The sequence below is a fragment of the Schistocerca nitens genome, chromosome 2 (genome assembly GCF_023898315.1).
Source record: "Schistocerca nitens isolate TAMUIC-IGC-003100 chromosome 2, iqSchNite1.1, whole genome shotgun sequence".
Classification (NCBI taxonomy): domain Eukaryota; kingdom Metazoa; phylum Arthropoda; class Insecta; order Orthoptera; family Acrididae; genus Schistocerca; species Schistocerca nitens.
The window spans coordinates 447908011-447933513 of NC_064615.1; the positions used below are offsets into that span (position 1 = coordinate 447908011).

At 40.8% G+C, this 25503-nt stretch overlaps 1 protein-coding gene across 1 annotated transcript in view; it reads left to right on the plus strand.

Moving 5' to 3' along the window:
- LOC126235078 (esterase E4-like) overlaps positions 1 to 25503 on the plus strand; it is a 317082-nt gene that overhangs the window by 46716 nt on the left and 244863 nt on the right. Inside the window, exons 3-4 of the mRNA XM_049943812.1 lie at positions 2443 to 2584; positions 23716 to 23959. Of these exons, the coding sequence (XP_049799769.1) occupies positions 2443 to 2584; positions 23716 to 23959 (386 nt within the window). The remainder of the gene's footprint in view (positions 1 to 2442; positions 2585 to 23715; positions 23960 to 25503) is intronic.

A 25503-nucleotide genomic window follows, 5' to 3' on the forward strand; every position in this document is an offset into this window, starting at 1 on the left:
AGTGCTTCAGTATTTTTGTCAGGCAGTGTATATATTATTGTGGAATATCAATACTGTATATTTCAGTTTTAGTAAGTCCTTGTTCCTTTAAGTAACAACTGAATATTCCATAAATTAGCATTATAGATTATTAACTAAAAATGGTTCAAATGGCTCTGAGCACTATGGGACTCAACTGCTAAGGTCATAAGTCCCCTAGAACTTAGAACTACTTAAACCTAACTAACCTAAGGACAACACACACATCCATGCCCGAGGCAGGATTCGAACCTGCGACCGAAGCGGTCGCGTGGTTCCAGACTGTAGCGCCAGAACCGCTCGACCACCAGCGGCCGGCGATTATTAACTGTTGTCACATTCAGTGCTATATATATTTCAACATTCCGCTACATTTGGTATGTCGGGTAACATTAATGTTTTTGTAACATTGTTTTTTTTTTTCGTTAGTGCCTCTTCACAGAACTCTCCGGTGCTTTGTATCAATTTTATGAAATCATTTCTGTGTATACGGATGGGTTGAGAGTCTTCTCGCATAGCGGTTCATCAGCGTCGCTCACGACTGTAGATAGACCCATTGACGCAGCATGTTCCATATTGGGTTCGAATCGCCGTTTAGGCAGCCCTTGGACAATTTGGGCTTGCCTACTGTTCAGTATTAGGTTCGTCCCCTCGTGTTCCAAGTGTCTATGTATGGTTCATTCCCGTTATTTGCTCTGGGAGCACAGGAGAAACTAATCTCTGCAATCCTGTACGCAATTTTTGAGGATTCTGAATAAGATTAGCTCCCATTCCTCACGCTGTAAAGGTAGCACTTCGGCTGTCAAATGGACGCCGGAGTACAAAAATGGACCAAGTCCACTTTTGCCATTTTGAGATAGCCATTGCTTCTTGTAGCAGAGACCGTAATACAATGGGCCATGTCCATCGGATGTTATAGGATGAAGGGAAACACTAAAAACCATTCATGAACTGCGAATGAGACAGGCAAAGATAGCAAGTGAGAGGAAATCTAAGAAACTCCAAGAAACTTCTTTCTTACACAGTCCCTGGGTACCACACTGTTCAACTAAATCTAACATCAAGCAATAGAGTCAATAAGAAAAAAGAGGGATACATTTCTCAAAATAAAGGTGAGTAGATCAATAGCTAGTGTGCTAGAAACGAAGCAATTACTATGGTATTGTAATTGTTTGGGTAAGCTGTCTATATCAGATATTTGCTTCAAGAATTCTTGCAATGAAGCTGTATAACGTGAACGTGGTCGTTTTTTTCCCCTCAAAATAGAAGCCGCTCTGCAATATCAGTCAGAACTTTTTTCTGCCAAAGGAAACGGTGATTTTCTAACAAATACAATAAAATGATATGCTCATTTACACATTAGTGCGTTTTTCTCGGAGAGGCGAATGTGGACAAAGATCAGTTCTTTATTCAAGCGTCCAAGTGTTGTCGAGTGCTGTTTTCGGCATTCCGCTCTTGCTTCAAACGCTGGAAAATGCTAGTTTTCCGCTTTCGGGTCCATCTCGGGTGTTGGAGCAGCGATGCAACAGTCCATCGATGCTACTGTCCGAGTGTACCTATATGGGTGAAGGTGTATAGGCGGTCTCCTCCACACTGACTCTACTGTTACCGTGCCTACAATCACGCATCCTCTGTTCTACTAGTAGGCCGAAGGCTGCGTCCTCATATGTCTAGTAGGTACTGCGTCGCTCTGATGACTTTAAATTTAAACGGAGACGGAGCCCCTACACGCCCGCACCAACGTGATGACCAGACCAAAAGATCTACTGTCACCTCCGTCAACATGTTCGTTATCTAGTAAGCGGATCACAGGATGCTGGGCTGTGATGTTATCCGTGCGTCTGGGTAAGACTACGCATTAACACGGTCCATCAGGTGATAGATAGTGGACGAAACGCGAGTGAGGGTAGCAATTTGAAGAGCAGAGGGAAAAAAGTGCCAAGTCTCGTACCGTGGGAAAAAACCTCTGCGACAGTGGGATGGGTAGTAAGAGCAGTAGTGGCTTACTAGCTGCGATAGTTCATGCAAGGTCGGATTTGTTAGTATGGGTATCATGCTTCATTACCGTGGCAAGCGATGGCGATGTCTCCCAGTTGCTGCAGCCGGTACATTCCTGGAACAATCAAGATCGTTATATAGTAGTGGGAGATCGGCCATAGATCATCTCACTGTGTGTGTGTGTGTGTGTGGGGGGGGGGGGGGTTGAGCTTGTATGCATGCAGTGTACGGTACGGCTTGGTGCCAGTTATTCGGCAGTGTGTTCCAGCTGGATATCCAGTAATGGCGTCTGATTAACAAGGGCTCACCTGTACCGTTGTGTTTGCGTGCGCTTGGCCATAGATGCTAGGTCCTTACAAGTCTTTATTGAAGTTCCCCAGCGTGAGATGTGTCCGTGTTGTGGAGAGACGTGTGTTGTGCCGGCAGTGCCCGGCGTGCCTCACGGGGAGGACCTGGCGGCGCTGTTCCCGCTGCTGCCCGGGGAGCCGCCCGCTGGCCAGAGGGTCCCCGAGGACGACTCGGTGCGCCTCTACTTCGCCACGGCAGTCGCCAACTTCGCAAGGACCGGGTGAGTCGCACCAGATACCCGAGAATAACTCGTCTACCTGCGCAAAAATGAGCTACTTCAGTGTGTACTCGTCCTTTCCATTAACTTACGACACTTCGCCTTTTCTTCTCTTAGTTTCAATACTTCTTGCTAGCCGCGCGGGATAGCCGAGCGGTCAGAGGCGTCTTGTCACTGTCCACGTGGCTTCCCCCTTAGGAGGTTCGAGTCCTCACTCGGCCATGGATGAGTGTGTCGTCCTTAGCATAAGCCAGTTTAAGTTACATTAAGTAGGATGTAAGCTTAGGAGCCGATAACCTCATAAGTCTGGTCCCATAAGACCTTACCACAAATTTCCAATTTACTTCTTACTACACTACTGGCCATAAAAATTGCTACATCAAGAAGAAATGCAGATGATAAACGGGTATTCATTGGACAAATATATATCATATCAGAACTGACATGTGATTACATTTTCACGCAATTTGGGTGCATAGATACTGAGAAACCAGTACCCAGAACAACCACCTCTGGCCGTAATAACGGCCTTGATACGCCTGGGCATTGAGTCAAACAGAGCTTGGATGGCGTGTACAGGTACAGCTGCCCATGCATCTTCAACACGATACCACAGTTCATCAAGAGTAGTGTCTGGCGTATTGTGACGAGCCAGTTGCTCGGCCACCATTCATCAGACGTTTTCAATTGGTGATAGATCTGGAGAATGTGCATGCCAGGGCAGCAGTCGAATATTTTCTGTATCCAGAAAGGCCCGTACAGGACCTGCAACATGCGGTCGTGCATTATCCTGCTGAAATGTAGGGTTTCGATGAGATCGAATGAAGGATAGAGCCACGGGTTGTAACACACCGGAAATGTAACGTCCACTGTTCGAAGTGCCGTCAGTGCGAACAAGAGGTGACCGAGACGTGTAACCAATGGCACCCCATACCATCACACCGGGTGATACGCCAGTATGGCGATGACGAATACACGCTTCCAATTTGCGTTCACCGCGATGTCGCCAAACACGGATGCGACCATCATGATGCTGTAAACAGAACCTGGATTCATCCGAAAAAATGACGTTTTGCCATTCGTGCACCCAGGTTCGTCGTTGAGTACACCATCTCAGGCGCTCCTGTCTGTGATGCAGCGTCAAGGGTAACCGCAGCCATAGTCTCCGAGCTGATAGTCCATGGCTGGTTGTTGGCTTGCAAACGTCCCCGTCTGTTGACTCAAGCTGTACGATCCATTACAGCCATGCGGATAAGATTCCTTCATCTAGGCTGCTAGTGATTCGAGGCCGTTGCGATCCAGCATGGCGTTCCGTATTACCCTCCTGAACCCACCGATTCCATATTCTGCTAACAGTCATTTGATCTCGACCAACGCGAACAGCAATGCCGCGATACGATAAACCGCAATCGCGATAGGCTACAATCCGACCTTTATCAACGTCGGAGACGTGATGGTACGCATTTCTCCTCCTTATACGAGGCATCACAACAACGTTTTACCAGGCAACGCCGGTCAACTGCTGTTTGTGTATGAGAAATCGGGTGGAAACTTTCCTCACGTCAGCACGTTGTAGGTGTCGCCACCGGCGCCAACCTTTTGTGAATGCTCTGAAAAGCTAATCATTTGCATATCACAGCATCTTCTTCCTGTCGGTTAAATGTCGCGTCTGTAGCGTGTCATCTTCGTGGTGTAGCAATTTTAATGGCCAGTAGTGTATTTCTCCATTTTGCATTCTTCTTCCATCTGTCCATGTTCTTCCTGGTTTTCTTTCTGTTGTCATCCCAACATGAACACAATACAACGTCTCATTTACGAGAGATAATTTTAATTACCACAAGAAAAAGTAAAATGATATTAGTAATATTCCGTTGTCTTCAGGTTCATGTCTGCAGTCATGGTACACATTGTAATATCGATCACAGTACCTTAGATCGCTGCCAGAGCACCCAAAACAAAATTACGAGTTCCATCTCTACTTTATAAATGCGCTGCATTTTTTTTCTCTTGGATTCTCTGGCGGCGTGCTATGGTACTGCGTTGCAGGATTCCAATTTGCACTGCATATTTCCCCTGCCACTTGCATATGTATTTTATATTGTTTTGACAAATTACCTTCAAATTAAGATGTTTGGAACCCTGTTTGTGTTCCGTTGACTTTTGGATAGCAAAAATCAAACTTCAATGATGATAATGAAGCAGATAGCAATACGGCATCGAATTCATCGTATTTGAACAATTATTCCGGAAGTGCAGCATCATAAAAATAAACAAGCGCGCGCGTTCACAATGACTTTTTCCACAAGAAACACATTACTTATTTTTATAATCTTAAAAATATATTTCGCTATAAAAGGCCTCAGAAAGTTCTTTTGTCTGTTGATAAGGCACTTTAATAAGCATTCTAAATAATTTTATGATTTCATTGTTACGACACTAATTTTCAATGCTGAAGATGCGGACCGCAAACCTGTTTCATGTAACTAGATATAGCTTAGTAAATGCTAGGACAACAGTTTGGAAAAATAGTAATCTTGTGTTAACTGTTAAACACTGATCTGTTTCTTTTACAGATCTATTTATTACTATTCCTGAAGTTAGTCCAACACTGAGTGCAATGTACACAGCCTGGAAAAAATATGAAGCAGCCAGAAGCGGAGGACGAAAAAAAATGAAATTCTTGTGTTGAAAGCGTATGTGATGTTACGGCAATGATTACAGAATCGAGTCAAATTTAGGTATAACTTAGCAGTATGAGCTCACACTTAACAGTATAACGTTGCACACTTCTGGCCTCGAGGCATGAGTTGGTTGTGTAGGGGAAAGTGTAATAAAGCAATTGTAGCCTCCTGAGGAAAGTCTGTCCACAACTGTTCGCATGGTTCAAATGGCTCTAAGCACTATGGGACTTAACATCTGAGGTCATCAATCCCCTAGACTTAGAACTACTTAAGCCTAACTAACCTAAGGACATCACACACATCCACTCCCGAGGCAGGAATCGAACCTGCGACCGCAGCAGCAGCGCGGTTCCGGACTGAAGCGCCTAGAGCCGCTCGTCCACAGCGGCCGGCGGTCCACAACTGTTGTAACTGGTCCTGGTACTGGACCGAAGTTGGCGTCCCAGCTGTCCCCACCCAAGAGAAGGTAGGGTGTCCGTGACGAACCGCTGTGACGTCAGAGTTCCCCGAACCGCCACAAGCCGTAACCTGAAGTCATACCTAGTCGCACTTAACACCACCATGCCAGGAGTAGCACCATTGGACTTCCCGAAAACACTGGAAGAAATGACGTGTTCCCTGGTCGCCGCCATCCTCACAGACGACAGTCATCCGGGGAAGTGCAGAACCTTGAAACATCGCTGAACACAGTGCGACCGCATTCCTGCTCATGGAACTACTCCAGACGTAGCCGTTTCCGTTGTGATACTAACAGCACCCTATACACGGGCGATAAATTCCGAGCGTTGCTGCTGATAGTTCCTAATTGATCATGTGAGATAATACAAAATGTTGCAGGGAATCCGTTACTTGTTCTCCAATGGCTGCGGCATATGTGAAGGGGTCACGATGTGCTTGGTGTACAATATGGAGATCCAAGGTTGTGGTGCTCAGACATGACGGCAAGAACCTTGACTACGAATATGCCTGTCTTCAAGTTTCAGTGCAGTCCAACAGAGGGCCTGTAACACATCCAGATGTACCCAAATTTGAATTCTGCACGATTCGACCAGCCGGCCATATGGAGACCCACAGTGACGCATGTTTCAAATTCTCTCAGCTGCTGATAACTCTGTGTCACACGAGACGAGGTACCTCCGTCACTTTCTCAGTAACCACTCAGCACGTGACGCTATCCACGCCTCTTACGTAGCCTACGAGGGTTAGTGACAACAATAAACACGAGCAACACTAACGCACTCTGGTGACCGTTCTACCTGTCACAGAGAATTAAAACTGTAATCATTTAGCTAATCACCAGTGGTGCGTACGTTAACGACGTAACGTTAACGTATTGCCTCCTCTTCTGCGTGCTTTACCTTTTTTCTTCACGTCAGGCACTCTGGTATTTCCCATGTGTCGTCTTTATTGTGCATAATTCCAGGTGGTACGGACTTGTGAGATCACAAAATTGGTTACAAAATTTAAGGCAAAAAATTATCCTTCAGTCATGAGTTTGAGCTTCTGTTAGAGTTCCTGAGAGTATTGAAACGTTAAGTAGATGACCTTAATTGCAATCGAATTCCCCCTAGAACTACTGCTTTGGTTCTGTCATTTTTTTATATCCAAATTTCAGATCCCTACATTTTTCTGTTTACTTTTCTTCAAGTCACTACTTCTTATTACGTACAACAGATGAACAGTTCTGAGACGATGATATCCGCATGACGATGCACCCTATCATAAAGCAGTATCTGTGAGGCAGCACCTGGTGGATAGCAACATTCCTTAAATGAACTGGCCTGCCTGGAGTTCTGACCTGAACCCAGTGGAACACTTTCGGGATGAGATACAACGTCAACTGCACTCCAGACCCCAGTGACAAACATCACTACCTTCCCTTGTTTCAGCTCTTGAGGAAGAATGGATTGCCATTCCTCCACAGACACCCATTCACCTCGTTCAAAGTGTCCCCAGCAGACTTCAAGCCGTCATAAAGGGGGCGGGTGGACACACTCGACATTAACTACCTTACAGTTAAGAAGTATCAAATGTTTCCGTATCCCCAAAGACACCTTAGACTTCTTGTTCTTTGATGATATTTTCGCTTTCGCATTTGTACAAATTCTGCTGTCATCTGTAGCATCATCCACATTCTCCTCCTGATAAAGATACACACCAGTGCTATAGACTGAGCTGTCATATGCCAGGTAGAAGTCTTCAGAGAGATATGTATGTACTTATATTTCCATATTTCCATGTCGCTTTAGTTTTTCATAACTTAGCCAGTTGAGTCATTTAGCGACAAATTTCCTATTGAAGCACGTCCTAAAAACCTTTTCAATTATTTTCAGCACCGAGGCCTTGGAACGCATTTAGTAGCTGTCAACTTGAATAATACCTCTTGAGCTAACCATTTGTCCCAAGAACTTTTCATCAAAGTTTCAAATTCGGATTTTTCGAGATTTTCTGCCACTCTTGCTCGCTGATATGTTGTAAACACTTGATCTACTATCTGTGCGTGTTCTTCTCAAGAGTATGATAGGACCAGTATGTTGTCCACATATATCGTAATTTCTTTATTTATATGTTTATTTTATTTATTTATGCATTTATTTTACCTGGCAAGATTACGGCCTTCAGGCCCTCTCTTACACCTAACCAGGCATACTCAGATTGAACGAATTTCAGTTTCTACAGAACATTAAGGACATATAACGTGTTATACAGTATTAATGTTAAAGAAAAAAATAGAGATTATAACAGTAGTACTATGATAATTATAACAATCAAAAAAATAATTATAACAATCAAGAATAATAATAATAATAGTAATGACTATGTATATGAAAATAAACATATTTTTCTTTTATGAATGTCAGTCCTATTGCTAGTTGGGAATTTTCTCGTTCTGTTCTTGCAGCTTGTGAGTTATTCTCATCGAGCAGAGACATAAGACTATAGAATGGGGTGAAAGAGGTATAGAAGAGGTAGATAGGTTAGAGGAAGAGAAATAGAATGGTAAAATTCGAAGCTATGATGGAGAGGAGAAAGAAAGAGATGAGAGGGGCACAACAATGATGGCTATACCGTCCCTAATATGTAAGTTTTGAGTTCCCTCTTGAATGTTGAGTGGTTCTGGATAAGACGCAGATCACAGGAGAGCGCTTTCCATAGTCGTATGGCTGAGATGGAGAATGACACGGAGAAAGATTTTGTGTTATGTAAAGGTACAGCCAAGGTGCTAGACGTATCCGATCTGGTATTGCGGTTGTGGAATAATGATAGGTGTTTAATGTGAGAAGATAAGTATTGGGGGCACCAGTGGCTAAGAAATCGATGAAGTAAGCACATCGTGTGGAGATCACGTGCCTTATGTGGGCGTATCCAACCTAGCTGGGAGTATGAAGGACTGATATGATCATACAACCGTATATTTCACACGTATCTAACGCAAGCATTCATCACTAGCTCGAGGGATCTCGAATTTTCACTATTTGTGCCGTGTTGAACTACATCACAGTAGTAAAGATTAGGCAAGACTAGTGTTTGGACTAATTTTTGTTTAACATGGGTTGGACATATTTTTCTAAATTTTTGAATTGCATGTAGGGAGGAGAGGGATTTCCGGCAAGCTGTGATTGTTTTTTCTTCCCAGTTTAGGTGTTCATCCAACATTATTCCAAGATCTTTTCCTGTTTTTTGGTATGTTAGTTGGGTACCATTGAGGAGTATTTGAGGGTCTGTTTCGCGAAAGTACCGGCTGATTAACTTTGGATGAGATATAAGTATGACCTGGGATTTCTTGGGGTTTAGTTTCAGACCTAGGTTCTGTGCCCATCGAGAAACAGAGCAAAGATCTGCGTTCATACTCGCTACTGCGTCAGCGATGTTCTTTACTACTTCATATCCAATAATCTTGCCCAAATATCTGATGGAAAACCGCAACTGATATATCGAGTCAAAAGTGTTGGTAGCTTCTACCCTCGAAACTAAAAGCGATATGTTTTATTGATTCAGGATAGAACGGCACATGGTAGTACCCTGACTTTAGATCAATATAAAAATTGTAACTTCTCTCAACTTTATAACAGTATTTCTAAGTTCTCTGCTTGGTCCGATAGTGGGATTTATTGTTTTATTTAGGGGTCTGGCATCTAGAACTATTGTGATGTCACCATTTTTCTTTTCAACAATGAACAATGGGTAATTTATGGTCTAGAAGCCAGTTTGATTGTTTTGTTTTGTAGCATTGCATATAATTTCTTACGAGTAGCCTACTTTTTCATGTGAAAGGTTGGAAAGGTCCTATATGCAGAATGAGATTTTCATTCTGCAGCGGAGTGTGCGCTGATATGAAACTTCCTGGCAGGTTAGAACGATGAGCCGGACCGAAACTCGAACTCTGGAGCTTTGCCTTCCGCGGACAAGTGCACCGCCGACTGAACTACCTAAGCAAGACTCACGACCCGTCCTCACAGCTTAAATTCTGCCATTACATCGTCTCCCACTTTCCAGATTTCACAGACACTCCTCTGCGAAGAAGGCCCATCTCTCAAAGCTACCCATTCTTCTTCTACTGTATTTCTTTCCCCCGTTCATGTCGATCGTTCCCTGATGCTCTCTCGGAAACTCTCTACAACCTCTAGTTCTTTCAGTTTACCCAGGTCCCATCTCCTTAAATTCCCACCTTTTTGCAGTTTCTTCAGTTTCTATCTACAGTTCATAACCATTAGATTGAGGTCAGAGTCCATATCTTTCCCGGGATATGTCTTACAATTTAAAACCTAAATCTCTGTCTATCTGAAACCTTCCAGTGTCTCCAAGCCTTTTCCACGTATACAACCTTATTTCATGTTTCTTAAAACAAGCGGTAGCTGTGATTAAGTTATTCTCTATGTAAAATTCTACCAGGCGGCTTCCTCTTTTACTCTTCAGTCGTTCTCAGTACCATCTCAGCAAGGCCGTTTTGGTTAATGTTACAAGGTCAGATCAGTCAATCATCCAGACTGTTGCCCCCGCAACTACTGAAAAGCCTGCTGCCCCTCTTCAGGAACCACCCGTTAGTCTGTCTTCTCAACAGATACCCCTCTGTTGTGGTTGCACCTACGGTATGGCTGTCTGTATCGCTGAGGCCTCCCCACCAACGGTAAGGACCATGGTTCTTGGGGGAGGGGGTTAGCTTATTTATATTATTTATATTTATATTTAGCTTATTCATATTCTCAGAATTATTACTCACTCGTCCAAGTAGTATGCCTGGTATATTGTCATTTTCTTGAGTTTCTTGTACCGTATTTTGATAATTCATTTTAAAGATAGAGGAAGATTCTCTCATGGGTCTACCCATACATATAGAGATATGTTGTTTCCTGATCGTAACTACGTAACATTCGTATGTCCTGCCAATCTGGACCTACATCTTTTGTTACCGTTAAGCCATAACCACAAGTCTGTTATAATGATAGCAGTGCAGACACAAATTCTACTAAATATTGTCAAAATTATTCTTTGAAAACAGATCTTATCCTGCTTACAACTTGATTGGAATGTCGTGTCTTAGACACACATGAACGATAACTGATTGACAACGTAACACACTCTAAAACACAGCATCAGCTACAGACATCGAATAGGTGACTTACATAGTAGATGTATAACACATTACCATATGTTAGTGACACACAACGTTGTTGCATTAGAACACAGTAAATAAAAAGCTGCGCATACTGTAAGTAGGACGAACGAGAGATATGTGTAATACTGACAGTATATTAGTAACACATAAATTGAAGTTAGTTAATTCGTTACTTAGTTACATGTTCCATAGATCATTCGAACTAGTCTTTTATCGAAATGATGTGGAACGAATCAGTTTACGCGATATGTATACATGGTTAATGTTAACTTTAATGAACTCTTTATCGTTTTACTCTTACTAATGTAACTAAATGATTAATGTTAATTCTAATCAACTCGTCACCATTCTATTCTTAGTCATGCAACTGACTTAAGAACAAATTTTTTTTTTCTTTTACTGGTTACAAGCTTTTAAGAAGACTTTGTCAGTGGAATAGAAGGAGTTGTGCTGAGGGAATGATTTTCAATTGGATTTAAAACTTTCTTCGGTACCTGTTAAAATTTTTATGTTATTGGGAAAATGATCAAACCCTTTTATTGCTGCGTATTGAACTCTTCTCTGAGCCACTGATAGCTTAAACAATAGGTAATAAAGGTCATTCTACCCCCTAGTGTTGTTGGTATGTACATCACTATTCACCTCAAATTGTGGTGGATTATTTATGACGAATTTCATCAGCGAAAATATGTAGGGGGAAAGGCGCAATTTGAAGCGGTACCTACATGATGCCCATAGGTGAACACCATATATTATTCTTACTTCTCACTTTTGCGGAATCACTACTTTCTACGTGGTGAGTTACCTTTAACATTATTCTGTACGAAATTCGTGAGTGGAAAAAAAAGCAAAATACGTCCGGAGGTTTCCAAAATTATAAATAATAAGAAGAGCGAAAGTAGATAAACTTAATTGTTTGAGAAGCTTAGTAATATGCTTCTTCTAGTTCAGGTTTACATCAGTACGTACACCCAAAAATTTGGAGCATTCTGCCCTACTTACGTACACACAAAAATCTGGAGCATTGTGCCATACTTAGTAACTCTTGCTCATGCGCTACATCAGTTGTTGATATGACTATTTGTTGTACAGAACTGACCATACTGTGTTTTGTCAAAATTTACAGAAAGTTCATTTTCCGAGATCCATCTTAATAATTCATTCGAAAATATCTTTTTCCATTCTCTTTTTGTTGCTTTCTCTCTAATGGGATTTATTACAACATTGGTATCGCCTGCAAAGAGTACCAGTTTTGCTTGCTTACAGTTAATTGGAAGGTCATTCACATATATAAGAACTAGGGGTGGACCACAGTAACTATAATTTTCTGTTTTTTCCAACATTGTCTGAATAATTCAACTAAACATTTTTCATTTCGTTTTCCAAGTATGATTCAAATCAGCTGTGTGTAAGGTCATCACTTCCACACAACTTGAGTTTTTCTAAGAGAGTATCATCATCTACACAATCGAAGGCCTCGGAAAGATCACAGAAAATACCAACTGGTGATTTATTATTATTTAAGGCTTGTAGTGATTGATGAGGGAATGTATGAATAATATTCAAATCGAGCAACCTCTCTGGAACCAGAACTGAGATATGGTAACTAATTTTTTTCTGCTTAACTGTGCGACTACTAGTGAGTACATTATTTTTTCGAATATTTTGGAAAAAGATGTTGTAAGGAAATTGGACGAAGATTGTTTAAGACTGTGTTGTATCCTTTCTTATGAAGTTGTTTAATGACTGTATATTTTAAACTGCATGGAAAAATTCCCTTTACCAGTGATGCTTATAGTGATTGGTGAGACAGATAATGTGGATTTTCCAGATATGCAATAATTATCCTTAACCCGCACGAAAAATTCTCTGCCCTGAAATGCGTGCAGACATAGGTGTGCGTGTTAAAAACGTTGTGGCAGTTCTGAAACATGGGATGTATACAGGGCTATTACAAATGATTGAAGCGATTTCATAAATTCACTGTAGCTCCATTCATTGACATGTGGTCACGACACACTACAGATACGTAGAAAAACTCATAAAGTTTTGTTCGGCTGAAGCCGCATTTCAGGTTTCTGCCGCCAGAGCGCTCGAGAGCGCAGTGAGACAAAATGGCGACAGCAGCCGAGAAAGCGTATGTCGTGCTTGAAATGCACTCACATCAGTCAGTCATAACAGTGCAACGACACTTTAGGACGAAGTTCAACAAAGATCCACCAACTGCTAACTCCATTCGGCGATGGTATGCGCAGTTTAAAGCTTCTGGATGCCTCTGTAAGGGGAAATCAACGGGTCGGCCTGCAGTGAGCGAAGAAACAGTTGAACGCGTGCGGGCAAGTTTCACGCGTAGCCCGCAGAATACGACGAATAAAGCAAGCAGGGAGCTAAACGTACCGCAGCCGACGGTTTGGAAAATCTTACGGAAGAGGCTAAAGCAGAAGCCTTACCGTTTACAATTGCTACAAGCCCTGACACTTGATGACAAAGTCAAACGCTTTGAATTTTCGGCGCGGTTGCAACAGCTCATGGAAGAGGATGAGTTCAGTGCGAAACTTGTTTTCAGTGATGAAGCATCATTTTTTCTTAATGGTGAAGTGAACAGACACAATGTGCGAATCTGGGCGGTAAAGAATCCTCACGCATTCGTGTAGCAAATTCGCAATTCACCAAAAGTTAACGTGTTTTGTGCAATTTCACGGTTTAAATTTTATGGCCCCTTTTTCTTCTGCGAAAAAAGTGTTACAGGATACGTGTATCTGGACATGCTGGAAAATTGGCTCATGCCACAACTGGAGACCGACAGCGCCGACTTCATCTTTCAACAGGATGGTGCTCCACCGCACTTCCATCATGATGTTCGGCATTTCTTAAACAGGAGATTGGAAAACCGATGGATCGGTCGTGGTGGAGATCATGATCAGCAATTCATGTCATGGCCTCCACGCTCTCCCGACTTAATCCCATGCGATTTCTTTCTATGGGGTTATGTGAAAGCATCCGTGTTTAAACCTCCTCTACCAAGAAACGTGCCAGAACTGCGAGCTCGCATCAACGATGCTTTCGAACTCATTGATGGGGACATGCTGCGCCAAGTGTGGGAGGAACCTGATTATTGGCTTGATGTCTGCCGAATCACTAAAGGGGCACATATCGAACATTTGTGAATGCCTAAAAAAACTTTTTGAGTTTTTGTATGTGCGTGCAAAACATTGTGAAAATATCTCAAATAATAAAGTTATTGTAGAGCTGTGAAATCGCTTCAATCATTTGTAATAACCCTGTATTAATGTCTTTTAGTTTTGGTGTTGTTGTTGTTGTGGTCTTCAGTCCTGAGACTGGCTTGATGCAGCTCTCCATGCCACTCTATCCTGTGCAAGCTGCTTCACCTCCCAGTACCTACTGCAACCTACATCCTTCTGAATCTGTTTGGTGTATTCATCTCTTGGTCTCCCTCTACGATTTTTACCCTCCACGCTGCCCTCCAATACTAAATTGGTGATCCCTTGATGCCTCAGAAAATGTCCTACCAACCGATCCCTTCTCCTAGTCAAGTTGTGCCACAAACTTCTCTTCTCCCCAATCCTATTCAACGCCTCCTCATTAGTTATGTGATCTACCCATTTAATCTTCAGCATTCTTCTGTAGCACCACATTTCGAAAGCTTCTATTCTCTTCTTGTCTAAACGAGTTATCGTCCATGTTTCACTTCCATACATGGCTTGGCTACACTCCATACAAATACTTTCAGAAACGACTTCCTAACATTTAAATCTATACTCGATGTTACCAAATTTTTCTTCTTCAGAAACGCTTTCCTTGCCATTGTCAGTCTACATTTTATATCCTCTCTACTTCGACCATCATCAGTTATTTTGCTCCCCAAATAGCAAAACTCCTTTACTACTTCAAGTGCCTCATTTCCTAATCTAATACCCTCAACATCACCCGACTGAATTAGACTACATTCCATTATCCTCGTTTTGCTTTTGTTGTTGTTCATCTTATATCCTCCCTTCAAGACACTATCTATTCCGTTCAGCTGCCCTTCCAAGTCCTTTGCTGTCTCTGACAGAATTACAATTTCATCGGCGATCCTCAAAGTTTTTATTTCTTCTCCGTGGATTTTAATACCTACTCCGAATTTTTCTTTGGTTTCCTTCACTGCTTGCTCAATATACAGATTGAATAACATCGGGGATAGGCTACAACCCTGTCTCACTCCCTTCCCAACCTCTGTTTCCCTTTCATGCCCCTCAACTCTCATAACTGCCATTTGGTTTCTATACAAATTGTAAATAGCCTTTCGCTCCCTATAGTTTACCCCTGCCACCTTCAGAATTTGAAAGAGCGTATTCCAGTCAGCATTGTCAAAAGCTTTCTCTAAGTCTACAAATGCTAGAATCGTAGGTTCGCCTTTCCTTAATCTAGCTTCTAAGATAAGCCGTAGGGTCAGTATTGCCTCACGTGTTCCAATATTTCTACGGAATCCAAACTGATCTTCCCCAAGGTCGGCTTCTACTAGTTGTTCCATTCGTCTGTAAAGAATTCGCGTTAGTATTTTGCAGCTGTGACTTATTAAACTGATAGTTCGGTAATTTTCACATTTGTCAACACCTGCTTTCTTTGGGATTGGAATTATTATATTCTTCTTGAAGTCTGAGGGTATTTCGCCTGTCTCATACATCTTGCTCACCAGATGGTAGAGTTTTGTCAGGACTGGCTCTCCCAAGGCCGTCAGTAGTTCTAATGGAACGTTGTCTACTCCCGGGGCCTTGTTTCGACTTAGGTCTTTCAGTGCTCTGTCAAACTCTTCACGCAGTATCATATCTCCCATTTCATCTTCATCTACATCCTCTTCCATTTCCATAATATTGTCTTCAAGTACATCGCCCTTGTATAGACCCTCTATATACTCCTTCCACCTTTCCGCTTTCCCTTCTTTGCTTAGAACTGGGTTTCCATCTGAGCTCTTGATATTCATACAAGTGGTTCTCTTTTCTCCAAAGGTCTCTTTAATTTTCCTGTAAGCAGTATCTATCTTACCCCTATTGAGATAACCGTCTACATCCTTACATTTATCCTCTAGCCATCCCTGCTTTGGTGTACAGCTTGGTAATTTACCTTTGCTCCCCAATGACGTACAAAAGTAACAGCATGGCTGCGGCGGCTACTCTCTCTTCGAGTTGACTTCCTCTCCGAAGAGGTGAATTTTAAATTCCAATTTCTCGTTTCATCGGAAGAAAGAAATTAGGACGTAGCTCGGCAGTAGAATGAAAACTTGCGATTTTTGGCATATTAGAACTTTTACTTAAAACAATGTTGATACAACTCAATTACGTATGTGTTTCTCGCACCAGCTCAAACGATCGACAGACACCATGATTGGTGACGGACAGACACCGTGATTGGTGACGAAAAAAAATGAGTTTCATAAAAAGAAATTGATACACTAAAATTCAATTTTCTGATAGCTTAGATATAATCATACTGCCCTAGAACATTTTTTCCGTACGGAGTGGGTGCAAATATTTATTTATATGTGTAGGCCTATTACAGAACCTACACATCCACTGCATTTATCACAAAATACCTTACTTTATTAAGATGCAACAACTTTTCAGAATTCTGTTTGAAATTCCATAACCCCACAAGAGCTTTTGTTTTTCAGTATTTATATAATTGAATTAGTTTCAACCTCTAGCTGCTTAAAGTTTTGTGGATTGTCATTTTTAACATATTCTGTTCCTTTTTCAGTTCAAGTATTTAATCCTATATTTTCTGCTTTTTATGAAAAGTGATTGTTGAAAGTACTTGCAACTTGTGAATTATCAGTCACAACATCATCATTTATTTTAATTGTTATGGAAACTTGTATGCTGATGGCTGTCCTGTCTCCCAATTGACAATGTCCCAAAATGGTTTTAATCTTATTATCTGCATTGTTGATTTCTGTCAGGAAATGCGTACTTCTCAACATTTTAATGACTTTCCTTAATATACTACACTTGTTTTTGTGTAGTATGAACGTAAGATCATATCTCGACTTACTCTGGCCTTTACATATATTTCCCTCTTCCTCTTAGATGACATTTTAATTCCCTTCGTTATCCACGACTTACTTTTTTTTTAATGGACCTTTTGGATAATCCTTTAGCAAAGCAACTTTCAAATATTGGCACAAATTAACTGTGGAATAAATTGGATTTAATATTAGCATCTCTTTCTACATTTACCTCATCACATTTAGCTCACTCTTCGACATATTTCAAGCTGCATGCATTAATTTATACAGTACATTTACTATACATGTAACTTAAATGACGATCAGCGTTACTTTAAAAATACGTGAATTACCTCGAAAAGTTTATGTACAGTTGGTAAATTCAAGCTTAATAACTTTGATTGTTAGTTGATGAGCGAATAATGTCCAAGAAGCCAGCAGAATTATAGTTTCCATTCAGTTCAACACTGCTCTGTATTTTCAGGCAAGGTGGGTTGTCACGTAATCGTAGTTGATTGCAGGGCTGCAGCTACACTGAAGTCCTGTTGTGACTCTGCTGCTGTTCCAGGATAATGACGTCAGCTCAGCTCTCCATTTATTGTGTTCAAACACCACATACTCATAATGCATGGAAACTGCCGATCCAAGCAACGGCAGGGAAAAGCATTCCAGCTTACTTTTGCACTTGATCACTGTCCACATTCTTAGTAGCAACATTAGTATGGTTCACAGAATGCTGTAGTCTTGGGTACTTTATCGTTGTACTACGGAGCTTCTAACAATTAGAATTTGTTGTTCATTATAAACAAATGTTCCTGAAATTTCACAGCTCATAAAAGAAGTTCATCGACACTTCATTTCTGAAAAGTGCAGATTAAAAAACACATGTCACCATGTTAGCTCCTCTCGTTCTTTATCATTATATTGATACCGTTTTATTATGATATTTGTCCGTGTTGCCTATATCTGCACACGGTGTATTATGAAATAAAACATGGTGGTGCATTCGTATATTCACTAACGGACAACCAGAGTTAGACACGATTTATATCAGTCGCTCATATTTCGGCAGTACATCGGCTGCAATCGTTCACTGTCCACACTACAACAGGTCATAAAGGAGAGTGTTAACCACGCAGGTAACAAGGCGAGTTCGAATAATGTACTAAAAATTCTGAAAATGTTGTGTATAGTCTTAAAATTATTCAATGAAAATAACCATTTCCAAATTTTAATAACTGATAATGGAAAGTTTGCAGCCAGACAGCACTAATTACTGAATGATGATTATTTTATCACAGTTCAGTTTCGTAATGTTAGTGAAGTTTCTCAGTTATGCAGTCACAAATATCTTGAAAATTGTTCATATTCACGTGTACATGTACAATGCTAACATAGCAGTTTTCATTTGTTTGTGAATATAGAGCACTTATAAAAATGTGTACTTTTGTTCAATTCCTCACTATATTCCAGCCGCAGTGCAACAAAGCATTAGAAGAAACCTTACCACGTTACATGTAACACAATTTACATTACGGTGAGGCACTGCAGAGCTGTATCGTGGACCCGGCACACACTGACTGTTGGCTCGTGTCCATGCTGACAACAATGACCAGTTACGATGACAATGTCTCAAATCAGATTTATTGCGTTACCAAAGGTGGACCAGCATGCTATTAAGCAAGAGGTTGTAAGGTTTTGTCTCACCAGTGTATATCATACTGTCGTTGGTGACACGTCTAGCAGATGCTATTCGAGAGGTGCACATTATTTGCTCGCAGCAAATTTCATCAGCTCCCTTTTGTCATTTCAATCAATAACATAGACACGACCCTCCGCTTCATACTTACTCATTGCAGCCACCTACACTATGCAATTACACACCTGATAAGCCGGACACACAAGCCGCCAAAGTAACATCTATTTGAATGGGAAATCATTCACACTGAAAGTAACCCTTAGGTGCAAAAGTGGGGCCTTTCAGACCCAGAAACCTTCCATTTCAACTGTCTTAAAAATAATTTATTGTAGTTGTACGAGCACTGCTTTTGGCCATTAGCTGGTCAAAAAACTTGGTTTTGCATGAGTCCTGGTCTGCGATCCCGTTTTGTGTAATCCTTGGAAATACAACGGACTTTTTCTAGGAAAAATATTATTTGGTGCAGTCAAATGAGTTATGCATCTTTATTAATTTTATAATCTAATGAATGTCACGGGTCTTATAGACGCCTTGCCGAAAATCCGTATTTGGAATAGTTTATTTATCTGAAGCCCGAATAGAAAATTGTATTGGCAAGATTACTGACAACAATAAACAGTCTGGCGCACACACTCTCATCGTTGAAAAGTCAGAAATACTGCGAAAGCTAAATCTGAGTACTCTTTTCGAAGGGAAGTGTATTTTTTTACGCTCAGGTGTGCATTAGTTAATTTTGAAGGACAGAATAATTATTCAGGGTACTTTACTTACAGCATGGTTTACTTATTATCTGCTGGAACCGAAAGAATATTATCTGAAGTCAACAGGAGTGATCATAATTTTGATTCAACAATTCCTGAATGTCTTGAAGATGAAGTTCGTTTTGATCGGGAAGATGAAATTGATTCGTACACTGAGGTTCCCCAGGGTAACTAATCCGCATTTTCTAGCTTCCCGAGATAAGACAAACTACAGAAGTTCTGATTTCTTTATTGGTCATGATAGGACTCAGTGGTGTAAAACACCGCCACCATGCAGCGTAATTTGAGTAAACAATATCGTGAAGTTCCACATTACATCGAAACAGGTAGCGCATCTTTCACTCTAAGAACATATGCCATTATATTATCTTCCAAACAATATTACAGTAGATTGCGCATGTAATTATTTTGAAGCAAGGCGCATTGCTAGTATCAAGGAAAAAGACTAGTAGAATATTACATCTGAGGAAATATGTACATTTTTCTGATCCTGATCAGATAAACAAGTATTGCTTCTTCTACAACAAAGACACTAACAAAAGCACTGACAGGAAACTCAACAGAGACTAAAATGGATAACTTGCCCCACAGATGTTCCATTATTCGAAGAACTATTGCAGGAATTCACTACAGCAAAGAGAACTTTGAGACACAATAACAAAGAAATACCATAAAAAATGAAGGCTTCCAAGTTTAGAAATATTTTTCATGTTCATATGGTTTAGAAGACAATTTGACAACCGTAGGTTATGGGCCTAACAAGAACAAAAGTGTCGTACTGCTCAGTCATTGCGCCACAGTGACATAGTTGGTAAACACATGGTGAACGACGTAAAAAGAATCCAGACATAGTTACATTCAACAATCAATGTTTATTTTTACAGCAACATCCCAATTATCAGGAAGGTGGACTGATGAAAGGAGAATTTTGCTCAAAGAATTAGTGCAAGAAATGAACATCTTCATTTTGAGAAGAGAATCAACAAACCATGCCTCACAGTCGAAGGTTGTGGAATCAGAAAGAATACCAAAACGAAGATGTCTCATGTGCCCTGATCAACTAGCTAGAAAAAGTAGTGAAACACGTAGCAAAAGAACAAGAATATTCCTAAGAACACAGTGCAAATATTTATTTTTCATTTTTTTCATTAGCAAAAAATTCCCGTTTAAGCCCAGGAAAACTGCAAGTTTTTAGTTTAATGGTAGAACAGTCATACCATAATTTGTGTTATTATATAAAAACTACTGCTGCTGGAGAAAAACCAACGTTTCGGTCACGATTGCAGCGGCCTTCTTCTGGGTCTAATTAGACCCAGAAGGCCGCTGCAATCGTGGCCGGAACGTTGGTTTTTCTCCAGCGGCAGTAGTTTTTACATTATGATGCGGTACCAAACCCAGGAAACTTTTATGTCGACTGACTCTGGCCGCGGAAGCCTACGCAATTATATTGTGTTATTATGTTTCACAAAGAAAAGAAAATCACACTGTAGCAATAAATACTTTGTTATTCATTCTGTATCACTAAATCCACCATAATTTAGTTTTAATAACTAGCCTCTTGTATTTGTTCGGAGGGACAGGTCTAACAGACATCTCCCATGCATTTTTGCAAGTTCAGCCAAGTATGCATTCAAGTGTTGAAATAAATAACCTCTCCCTCGATTATCAGTAACACAAAATCGACACTGCACCTTACTCGTACCCTGTACAGTCATCTACGCTAATACATCCTTTAAGAAATGACATACACACCGAGAATGGACCGTTCTTTTCGTGAGGAGAATAAATAACTCCGTACGCAACTTGAGACAGTGATGCCACAAGAGTCTTCCTTTTTGTCTATTTTTATAATCAGCAATTTTTCAAGGGACAGGAATTATCTCTGTTGTGTATAGACGTAACTGATGAAAAATAAGATGATAAATTCAAATCCACTGAACTACCATTAGAGAGCGATACATTGGTCCACATAAGCGAAATGGAAGCTTAGAATTGCATTGGAGAACCACTGTGCAGGGCCCTGAAATTTGTTATTCCGTTTACCACATGAAAATGGGATTACCAGTGTGTGTGTGTGTGTGTGTGTGTGTGTGTGTGTGTGTGTGTGTGTGTGTGTGTGTGTGTGTGTGCACGCACTGCGCCGTCATACGCGTTCAAGTGTTTCTTAGGCAAGTGTGGACGTACGCTTTCTTAAGGAAAAATTACTTTCAGAGCACGACGATGCAAGTATTGTCAATCCATGTCCTATTCCTCATCAGAAAACGTAGGACAAATGATTAAAAATTTTAGAAAGAACGAATGGGTGCTGACAATTGCGAGAACTGGAAACAACCCGGCTAAAAACATAAAATATAATCTTAGTTTTGACAAAAAACGAATAGGATACTATATACGCATACGCGATTTTTTTATAATTTTGTGACACAGTCACTTGAATGTTTCACAATGGCGTAAGCGGTTTCGACCAGCCAGTGGTCAATTTCATACTGTTAGTAGACGAAAAGAGGAAACAAAGGGTTATTGGACAGTCTACAAAATCTATGAAGTAAATATCTGTGCAATAATAAAAAGAAGGAATACCTACATCAGGAGATTTTATATTTCCATTCATCAGAGTAACGTGAAATGTTGTAAGCCATTTTTGACAAAAATTAAAAACACTTTTTAAGGTCCAGTATTCATAACAATGGAGGCGAAGGATAGTGGGCTGTGGGGGGTGATTCATAGGAACATGTTGATAAGGATACTTTGCACAATTAATTTGTTGAATACTTCATATTTTAAGTTGCATGTATTTTCGTTAGTAAAAATGAGTAAAACATGCTCCCTGACGTGTACGAGGTGGCGCTTCATTTGTCATGATGTGCAACTGATAGGTCACCATTTCCTTGTAGGATGCCGGGCTGGAGAGGAGGGTAAGTAGCGTGTCCGTTGGACACCAGCCACAAGTGGGGTGTCAGTAAGGAACCGCGAACGTCAGAATAGCACCTCCTTACAGATGCTGCAATAAGCATCGGTAGAGAACTTGTTCTTTTTGTTCAGCAGTTTGTTCGTTCTTGAAACATAAATTTCTGTTTCATCTAAAAATGTGATTCATAGGAACATGTTGATAAGGATACTTTGCACAATTAATTTGTTGAATACTTCATATTTTAAGTTGCATGTATTTTCGTTAGTAAAAATGAGTAAAACATGCTCCCTGACCTTTTTCCTACATATACCGTCTTTAACTGTTCTTGAATATAGAAAAAATATTAGGATTGTCCTTTGCAAAGTGAGCGCCTAAAGCAGTTTCATTACTTGGTTAGGAGTGTTCTTTAAATCGTGTATTAAATGTTCTACCTGTCTGGGCTATGTATTTCATATCAGTCATGTCTCAAACCCTATAAACCCCTGGGCTTTCATACTGGATCTCTTTATTCAGTAATTTATATCGTATTTCACTCGTAATATTATTTGTGGCGCTGGACGCGGTTTATGTATTGTTCTTTCGAAATATGTGTTGGTTTTTCTCAGACGGCTTACCTATATATTTCATAGTCCCTAAGATTCTTGTTTTTATCCCGAGTTCGTGACGTGATCTTTCTCGTAATTATGTCGACCATTTTCGGATCATATTCGTTATTGTGGATAACCTGTCGGAGAACTCTGAGTTCCTCCGTTATGTCCGACTGATCTAAGAGAAGACGAAGAATCTCTGCTCTTAATACTACATTTTCTGATACAAGCTGTTGACAATTATCTGAGAGTACGATTGCTTCAAGCAGAACATGTTCACAATACACACACTACAGGATATCCATTGGCCGAGTTGCCAGAATTTCTGTCGTCATGTAATTTCCTTACAGTGAATTAATACCACTACAAAAAAAGAGATCGATGGAAGAGTTTCACTACTCTTAAGCACATTATTTTCACGATAGCACCTAATCTTTATTAACAGCCCGAATTTGGCTTTGGAGAGTAAGAGAAGACAGTAATACAAGTATTATCTGCCCTTTGAGAGCAGCAACAGAACATTTACTTCAGAAGGCGTGATATCCATTGGCTGTCTCCTCGTCTGAAGCTCCTAATGACAATTAATGCGCGTTTAGAATTTAACCCAAATGAGACAACGTAATTCAGTGGTCTGACAGATTCTCGACAGATGTTCTCCTCTTATATGTCCAGTCTAGAAGCTTTATATTATTTCTGTCTTTAGGAACGAATCGACTACATTCAGGTCAAATAATATTGCACCAAACCTAGGTTAATTTCGAAACAGTAAATGGCAGAGAAATTACATGTTCTGGAATTGCTCCTCTGTATTGTGAGTTACTTTTCCATTCTGTCATGAGGAACGTTATTAATTTTCATTTTGCTTATATTACAGCAACCCTGCACCAAAGACTAATGAGTTGATGAAGGAAGAGTGGCTCCCCTTCACGCTGGAGGATCAAGCGTTTATGAATGTATCTTCTGTGCCCAAAATGCAGCGGAACATCATGGCAGATCGCATCCAATTTTGGAGAGAACTGTTAGCTGATCTGGAGATGAAAAGAAACAAAGAGATCTCGCAAAAGCAACCAAATCATGCTGCAGCTGGGTTGCAAATGCAGTGTCTGTTGACGATATTTGTTTGTTCACTAATGTTTGCTGCCTTTTTTCAGTAAAACACAAAAACTGCAATTTCTAATCTAAGAACAACATGCATGTGAATGTATTAACAGAAAGTTTCTCCTTTGGAGGAATAATAAAGGATATTTCCAATTCGCAGCATAATCAGTTTCCTAATGTGAAGTAAGTATGTGTGGCCATGCCAAGATACTGAAAATAAATTTCTGCTTCTTACAGAACACTCGCAACTCTCATGGAAATCAAATCACTTGACACTCTGTTCCAATCAACGGACTGCATGCAGCCCCCTAAGATAGATTTTGCTTATATTCTGGTTATAGTATCGGATCAGCTAGGTCATTCAAATATGTAATATATAATTAAGATGAACATCTGCAAAAAAAAAAAAAAGAAAAACAGTGTTATTGTAATGTTGCCGATAAATCATGTGACACTGAGGGAATGAGACTAGAAAATGAGCCACTAAAAGAAGTAGATTTAAGGGTTAACAAGTCTCTCCTAAAACTATTTTTCTGGAGTCTAGCCTAGTATTGAAATGAAACATGAACTAAAAACAGTTCAGGCAAGGGAACATACACAGAACTTTTACTAAATAGTGTTGTGCTTTGTGACTTTATGTGTATGCTGAGAAGCTGTCAACTAGGCATAACTATTGAAATCGTAGAGTTCTAACCACTGGCTCGACAGAGGTGCCGAGGTGGGGGCAGGTGGCCGTGTTGGCCACAGAGCTATGCGCCCTGCAGTCAAACAAGTGACGAGCGACAAGAAGGTGGATCTGCCCAGGGAGGCCTGTGAGGTTTGGGGAAGGGAGTTAGCCATTCGAATAATATGGGTCCAGTCTCATCCATATCTCCTTAGATGGCAGATTTCATAGTAGAAGGTCAGTGGGCATTATGGCAGAAAATGCTGACTCAGCGTCTGTCAGCACTCTTGTGTCATTGCATCCAGCCAGGGCCACTTCTAGAATCCTGACACCATTGCCTCCTGAAGGCAAACCTCATCCCACATCACCCAACACTCCCCCCCCCCCCCCCCCAGCCCATTACCGACTCCCCCAAACAACCATGCCACCTGCCCCCCCCCCCCCCCCTCCTGCACCCAGCACCACTAAACCCCCACTTGGACAATGATATGCAAGTTCAGCTCCACATTCTTCAAGCAATTTTAACTATTTATAGTTTGACTGTATCGGCAATGCCATTTCCTGTCCAGCATGAAGTACTGCCAGCAGCAATAGCAGTCAGTTGTTGTTAACAAAGTCAATAAGGGCGAGAGATGACAACTAATATACTACTTCCTTGATTAACTACAAGTTGTTTTTTTTTTTTTTTTTTGCAGATAAACTAATAATGTTATGCCATTCGCTGTTTATACTCAGGTTTTGTTGTTACTGATGCAGACCCTGATGCAGTGTGGGAATTTAGGGGCAATACGATTGAGGTAGATGGTGAGCTCTATCCATTAATCCACACACTATCTAATTTGGATGGTCCCCACGCCCTGAAGTGTCATCAGCATACACTGGGGGCATTTGCATTATATG